The sequence below is a fragment of the Bison bison genome, unplaced genomic scaffold (assembly GCF_000754665.1).
Source record: "Bison bison bison isolate TAMUID 2011002044 unplaced genomic scaffold, Bison_UMD1.0 scf7180017864093, whole genome shotgun sequence".
Classification (NCBI taxonomy): domain Eukaryota; kingdom Metazoa; phylum Chordata; class Mammalia; order Artiodactyla; family Bovidae; genus Bison; species Bison bison.
In genome coordinates, this window is record NW_011494665.1 from 1,884,186 (window position 1) to 1,891,595 (window position 7,410).

Sequence of the window (7,410 nt, forward strand, 5' to 3'; positions counted from 1 at the left end):
GGTGCTTCCCCGCCTCTTCTGCCAGCTCCCCGGCGCGTTGACGTAACGCCCCCAGCCCCGAGCCCGCCCCCGGGTCCCGCCGCTGCACAAAGCCGCGCCAAATCGGCGGAGCCCGGCGGGCCTGCGACCTCCGGTCCTGCTCCTCTGGTTTCACTCCAATCCCGCCGCACCGAAGTGTTCTTAAAGTTCATTTCGCAATCTGTATTCTTTGGGACTAACAATTGTTTCCTAATGCGGACGTAATTGTTTCTGTCGGTCTAGACTGCAATACAGGACCTCCGAATGGGGCCCGATAAACTCCACGTGCGCCGCTGTGGCCCCAAACACTCCTCGGTCCCACATGTTTCTGCCCTTCAAAATATAACATGGTCTTCCCAAATCACGCACCCTCGTATACTGTTTTGCACCATCCCACCACCTTGTGCGTACCTGCCCCAAACGCCACTCTGCTCTCCAAAGGATAGTTCCGTGCTCCTAAATACCATCTGTCGCCCCACCTATTCTCTGCTTCCTAAATGCGTAACTAATCTGCCCCATTCCACCTCCCACATTCCGATGTCCTCGCCCAAATACCTGGGTGCCCCTTCCACATAACTCAGGACCCCTCCCACTTAGCGCCATTTCCTCCAGACAGCGCCGCGACAGGTCCGAGCCCCCTCCTAAAACCCCCAACCCCTCCATCGATGATACAGTGTGTTCCTCCCCTTCTCTGTCCAAGCCACTGCCTCTCCTGGCCAGGGCTTGCTCTCTCCAGTCTCTCTCTGCCCCCAGTTAGGCAGTGCCACCCAACCTCCTCTCCCCTGACCCGGGTAGCCCCTCAGCCCTCTCGGGCAAGCCGGGTGAAGCTCTTGGTGACCACTAGAGGGCGGGAGAGCCCGGCCAGCGAGCCGCCGCTACCTGGTGGATTCGGGGAAAGACCCTAGGGTTTGGTGGAATTTTGTACTTCGCTAAGTGGAAATTTCTTCCCCCGCCCCCTTCTCGAGAGAAAGTCAAGGAAGGAACTTGGGCTGAGGGAAAGTCCGGGAGGGGCGGGGACTGTGGGTTTCGGGGTAGAACCGTGTATAGGACTGGATAGGGAGAAGTTAGAAGGGTGGGGCTATCCGGGAAGTAGTTGGGGGAAGGGGTCCAAAACTAACACCGAGTTTACTCATTGTCGAGCCTTCCCCTCCTTTCTCAGCCCCCAGAGTGGGACTCCAAGCGACCCAGTGAGAATGGGACAATGGTGTGGAGGACCCACAATGCCGCCCCTGGGCTAGAACTTTGACCTAGTCCAATTTCTCTGTTATTCTTCTCACCAGGGCTGTTGTCCTGGGGCTAAAATAGGACCATGGGGACCCAGGTCAGGTTCCAGACTCCCTCCACCACCTTCTGGAGCCAGGGAGTGGTTGGTGAAAGAGGGGAGGCCAGCTAGAAAACAAACAGGTTGTCAGACAGTTGAGTGATTGAAGCCCACATACCTTATTTGAGGGGCCAGAAATGGTTGGGGAGGAGGAGGAAGAGGTTGGAGGTAGGGAAAGGGGGAGGGGGTGGAGCTTTGTCACCTGTCACCTGCTCTGGCTGAGCCTAGGGCGGGCGGGGGACCGGTATAAAGCAGCAGGCGCCTGTGTCCGCTCCACCTCGTGGGCAGCTCCGGCCTGAGTTTGTTCTGTCCCCTCCCCACCACTTTGCCACCACCATGACACCGGACATCCAGGCCCCTTTCCTCTCCCTGCTGCTGCTGTTCCCAGTGCTTACAGGTGAGGGGCACAAGGTGGGGAGGGGGCTGCCCTGCTCCTGTGGTCTTCCCAACTTTCTGTGGGTTTTGCTTCCTGGGAGATGGCATCCAAGAGGCAGAAGTTGCAGACGGGTGGCCTAGTTTCTGCCAGAAGAAGGAATAAAGGAGTGAGGCTAAGGAAAACCTGAGAAGAGACCCTCCACACACACCTGGAGGACTCTGGGTGCCAGGAGCAGACGTATGTCCTGAAGAGAAGTCTGGAGGGGTTGGGGGTGGAATCAGGAGAGGAAAATCTTAGGAGTGGAAAAGCCCACAGTCCAGGAGCAGACAGATATGGGAAGAGAGACGGAGGTTGCCAGCCAGGAAGGAGAAAGAGAGCTGACTCAGGGGCCCACTCCCCAAATCCTCCTGGCATTACTTCCCCAGATGCCAGAGAATGTATTTTCTCCTTATGCTGATTTTCCCCCCAAACATACTCTGTAACCTCTATTTCTTACGGTTGCCAATGTCACTACCCTGACAGCCTCTGACTCCATAAACCCCCGCGAAACTATACCAGTTTCCACTACACAAAGCAGCCCAATGTCCAGTCCCACTAAAGAAACTTCTTGGAGCACAACTACCACCTTACTCACAGCCAGCAGCCCTGCCCCAAGCCCAGCTGCCTCTCCAGGCCACGACGGAGCCTCGACTCCAACCAGCAGCCCTGCCCCAAGCCCAGCTGCCTCTCCAGGCCACGACGGAGCCTCGACTCCAACCAGCAGCCCTGCCCCAAGCCCGGCTGCCTCTCCAGGCCACAATGGCACCTCGTCTCCGACCGGCAGCCCTGCCCCAAGCCCGGCTGCCTCTCCAGGCCACAATGGCACCTCGTCTCCGACCGGCAGCCCTGCCCCAAGCCCGGCTGCCTCTCCAGGCCACAATGGCACCTCGTCTCCGACCGGCAGCCCTGCCCCAAGCCCGGCTGCCTCTCCAGGCCATGATAGTGCCCCATCCCTGACCAGCAGCCCTGCCCCAAGCCCGACTGCCTCTCCAGGTCAGCACGGCGCCTCATCCCCAACCAGCAGTGACACCTCATCCATGACCACCCGCTCTATGTCAAGCTCCATGGTCACTTCAGCACACAAGGGCACCTCATCCAGGGCTACCATGACCCCAGTCAGCAAGGGCACTGCATCCTCAGTCCCCAGCTCCGAAACTGCTCCCACCGCTGCCAGCCACATTACCAGGACAGCCGCCAGCAGCCCTAGCACAGCACTCTCCACCTCCTCCAACCCTAAGACTTCTCAGCGGTTGTCTGTTAGGGTCTCCCTGTACTTCCTGTCTTTCCGCGTTACAAACCTCCAGTTTAACTCTTCCCTGGAAAATCCCCAAACCAGCTACTATCAGGAGCTGCAGAGAAGCATTTGGGGTTTGGTGAGTAGCTGCCTTTCCTCTAACATGCACCCCCACCCCCAACCCCCGAAGCAGCCTTCAGAACTCTATGAGGCACTTGCATCAAATCAGTCTTTTCCCTCTCACCCCAGATTTTGCAGATTTATAAACAGAGGGATTTTCTGGGCCTCTCAGAGATCAAGTTCAGGTACAGTTCTGGGTGTGGACTCTGTGGGACTGGTGGATATTGTCATGACTGTGAGGAGGGTGTACTGACCCAGAAACTGGGACCCATGTCTGAGTTCCCCATTTCTTTGTAACCAGGCCAGGATCTGTGGTGGTAGAATTAACTCTGGCCTTCCGAGAGGGTACCACGGCCGAGTGGGTGAAGGCACAGTTCAGTCAGCTTGAAGCACAAGCAGCCAGTTATAACCTGACCATCAGCGGAGTTAGTGGTGAGTCCACTTCCCCAGCTGCCAGCCAGCACCACCCTGCCCGGGACCCTCTCTCTCCAGCATCTGGGTGCATGCTTTTTCTCTTGGAGCTGGTGCGGGGAGAGCCACCTCCTTTGGGAGACTGCTCTGACCACTGCTTTCCTTTCAGTGTACAATGCCCCATTTCCTTCCTCTGCCCAGGCTGGGTCTGGGGTGCCTGGTTGGGGCATTGCCCTGCTGGTCCTGGTCTGTGTTCTGGTTGCGCTGGCCATCATCTATCTCATTGCCCTGGTAAGTGCTCAGTCCCCAACCCTGACCAGAGTCCCCCTGCTGGAAGGAGCCGTGCGCTCCCCATAACCTCCTGTCTCCCCAGGTTGTGTGTCAGTGCAGACGAAAGAAATGTGAGCAGCTGGACGTCTTTCCAACCCTAGATGCCTACCATCCCATGAGCGAGTACTCCACCTACCACACCCATGGGCGCTACGTGCCCCCTGGCAGTACCAAACGGAGCCCCTATGAGGAGGTGAGGGAGGCGGGGGCGGCGGCGTGGGCGAGGCTTTGTCTGGGCAGTGGTTCTGAAAGGTTACTGGGAAAACCTAAAGAACTGAGAAGAGGTGACATGAAATAAGCAGTGACTGACAAGGCTGGGGTGGAGGTCAGAGGGGTTCTGTGGGAAAGGCTTAGGGAAGAAGGGGGACCTCAGGAGGGTGTGCCCCCCACAACCAGCACCCCCAGAAGAGCATCACTGCTCAACTAAACTGGGATGCCCAGAGGCGACATGAATGGGGCACTGCCATGAAGGTGCCCACGAAGGTGCCCATGAAGGGCACCAGGGGAACCCTTCATGGAAGGAGCACCTTGCCCCAGCTTGTCTCCTAAGAATGGAGGGTAGATTGGGAAAGGCTGGTGGGGAGAAGGGGGTCTCTGAATTGGGAAAGAAGTCTCACCAAGCCAGGTGAGCCTGGGTGCAAGCTGGGGAGGCACAGACCCCTTCTTCCTTCTTTCTGCCTTTTACTCCGTGACCTAGTAAATAATTACTTTGCCATCTGGGGCTGAAAGGCCACTCCAAGTGGGGGAAGGGAGAGTTTCCTTTTCCTGACTTTTCCTCTGCCTGGGGACTTCCTTCTTCCAGTTTTGCAGAAACGTGTACACCTCCTTGGGCTGGAGGAGCAGAGAATGGAGGGAGAAAGGGGCAGGAGGGGAAAGCAGGGGGTGCTGAGAGCCAAGGGGAGGGAGCGAACCAGAGCAGGAGGAGGAGGGGGAGTGGCCCTGTTTACAGTCATCTGGCTGGTGGTGGGGGCCAGCAGGTGCTCTCTCCGGATTAACCCTTTGAAAGCTAGTCAGGCTCCTGGACCATTCACCCTATCCTGGGGTGCCATCCAGGGACCCTGGGGAGGAAGGTTGTCCCAGGAAAGCCTCTGCCGCTCATCCTGGGTCTTTTCTGCCCCTATCTAGGTTTCTGCAGGCAATGGTGGCAGCAACCTCTCTTATACAAACCTGGCAGCCACTTCCGCCAACTTGTAAGGACATGTTGTCTTCTGAGAGTCCAGCCAGTACTGGCTGCCTCCCTGGAATTCTTCACTTCTGGGGACCCCCGCCCCCAACTCTGTTCTGGGCTAGTGAGCTGGGCATTCAGGTGGACTGCTCACAGCCTCCCTCACAGGACCCAAGAAGTCCCCTAAACCATCTTAGCCTTGGTGAAGCCCACCTGAGCCTCTGGGGACAGGCCGGAGGCAGCGGAATGCTGGAATACTGGCTGGAATGCTTGGAAATGGGAGTGGGAACATGAACGTGGCTGAATAAAATGCAGACCTCCTCCACGCCCACTACCAGCTTCTCATCTGTTGTCTATGACCTGTGGATGGGTGAGGGGCAGTCAAAATGTGTGTGTGTGTGGAGGGGGGCGGTCTGGAAGAGACCTTTGGGAGAGGAGGGGAAGGGAAGAAGGCCAGAGGAGCGGGGTTCATTTGAGAAGCAGGAGGCGGGAGAGGAGATGGCATTGGCATGCAGGTGGACGGACTCCTGTCGCCTGTCCTGCATGGCCAGCAGCGCACGAGGAAGGAGGAAACAAAAGCCTGAGGCTCCAGCAGCCAGCGTGACCCAGCTCTGCCCGCCCGACAGCCGGGCTCGCCCCTATCCCCTGGCCTGGATTTAACTCCCGCACCCTCCTCTCCCCTTGGCATGGTGCCCTCAGGCGGCTCTATTCTTAGCTGTCCGGGTGTGAAGTAAGTCCTAAGGCAGCAGAGTCAACACGGCCACGATAAGGTCCGTGTCAGATCCAGGGCCTGGCGCCAGACTGCCCCACCTGCCTCCTGGCTCTGGGGTCTACTATGTGGTGCCCCAGGGATGGGGAAATAGTTCTGGTTCTGAGGTCAAAGACTTCCCAGATGGCTCAGTGGTGTAGAACCGGCCTGCCAATGTAGGAGATACAAGACTCAGGTTCGATCCCTGGGTTGGGAAGATCCCCTGGAGAAGGAAATGGCAACCCACTCCAGGATTCTCACCTGGGAAATTCCATGGACGGAGGAGCCTGGCGGGCTACAGTCCTTGGGGTCACAGAGAGTCAAACATGACTGAGCACGCACACACTCCCTGACTGACGCACTGATGCCAAAAGCTCAGCTTCTCTGTACACCAGGACTGAATCGAATCTCTGAGACAGAGTTTTAGGTGAAGTAGAAAAGAATAGCTTTATTGTGTTGCCAGGTGAAGGCGGCCACAGTGGGCTAATGCCCTCAAAACCATATGTCCCCAGTTGGAGATTTACAGTAATTGCTCAAAGAGCACATGATCAGCTCATGGACATTTTTCTGATGGGTTGGTGGTGAGGTAACTGGAATTCAGCATCATCGACCTTCAGGACCAGCTGCTCTGGGGTCTACATACCATCTTTAACTTTTCCCACCTGCAGGGGATATCAGTTTCTACAAAACAGCTCAAAGATATTGTGAATATCCATTGATGGGGAAACAGGGTGTTGCTCAAGACTGTCCTTGACTGTTTCTCTCTGGTCTCCCATTCCCTCCTTTCCCTAATTAACAACTGCTTGACTCTGCCCTTGGAACTCAGGGAAGGTCATGGAGGCTGAATGAAGGCTGTCTCCTATAATCCAAGAAATGGGGGACACAGAAAGGCCTTGTGCCAGGAGCCCCTGATCTCTTTGGGCACCCTAAGTTGCATTCCTGCAGGGCTCCGCCCAGACGCCCCATGGGGGTAGGGGTGGGGGTGGTGGGAGGGCGGGTATCCAATGCAACCAGCCACCAGAGCGATGTGCCCCCTGGTGGCATGGTCGGTTTGGACCTGGGCTGGGCACAGGTCTGGCAGAAGACTGGGGAGCACAGGGCTTGGGGACCTCCTTCCCTCAGGCACCAGCTCCACCACGCACCCCTGCTCTGAGAAATAGCAGGGAACCCGCCATCCCCTTGGCCTGCCACATCCAGCACAGAAGCTAAGAGGAATGGGCTCCGGGAAGGCAGACATCACAGGAAGGCCTGGCATCACAGTTTATTGTTTATAAACCATGAAAATAACAGCTGTTGCTTGGCACAGGCCTGGCAGTGCTCACCGCAGGGGGGCAGCAGCAGGCACCAGAGGCCTTGCCAGGCCCAACCCAGTGGGGACACTCAAGCTCAGCTGGGACCCCAAGGGAGACTCGGCACGTTGGCATGGGTGCAGGACAGGTTAGAGCATGCAAGGGGGAGAAGAGGGGGAGAAAAGGCATGCGGCTGGGGGTACAGGGACCCAAATAAATAAAGCAGGATGGGAGGGTCCCTTTCCCTCACCAAAGAGTGCCTGGGTACTGTCCAGCCAAAAAGCCTCTCTGCCCCAAGACTGAAGTTCAGCATGGATGGGGCAGGGAGCTTGGCAGGGCGGAGGGCAGAGCTGGGGAGC

The 7,410-nt window shown here is 57.3% G+C and overlaps 1 protein-coding gene across 1 annotated transcript; it reads left to right on the forward strand.

Annotated features, from left to right (window-relative positions):
• The first annotated feature begins 1,482 nt into the window (after positions 1-1,482).
• MUC1 (mucin 1, cell surface associated) lies at positions 1,483-5,345 on the forward strand. The gene is made up of 7 exons (XM_010838296.1): positions 1,483-1,736; positions 2,238-3,127; positions 3,238-3,293; positions 3,410-3,540; positions 3,689-3,810; positions 3,893-4,042; positions 4,975-5,345. Exons 1-7 carry the CDS (start codon positions 1,676-1,678, stop codon positions 5,041-5,043), a joined length of 1,479 nt encoding a protein of 492 aa, XP_010836598.1. The 5' UTR covers positions 1,483-1,675; the 3' UTR covers positions 5,044-5,345.
• The last annotated feature ends 2,065 nt before the right edge of the window (positions 5,346-7,410 follow it).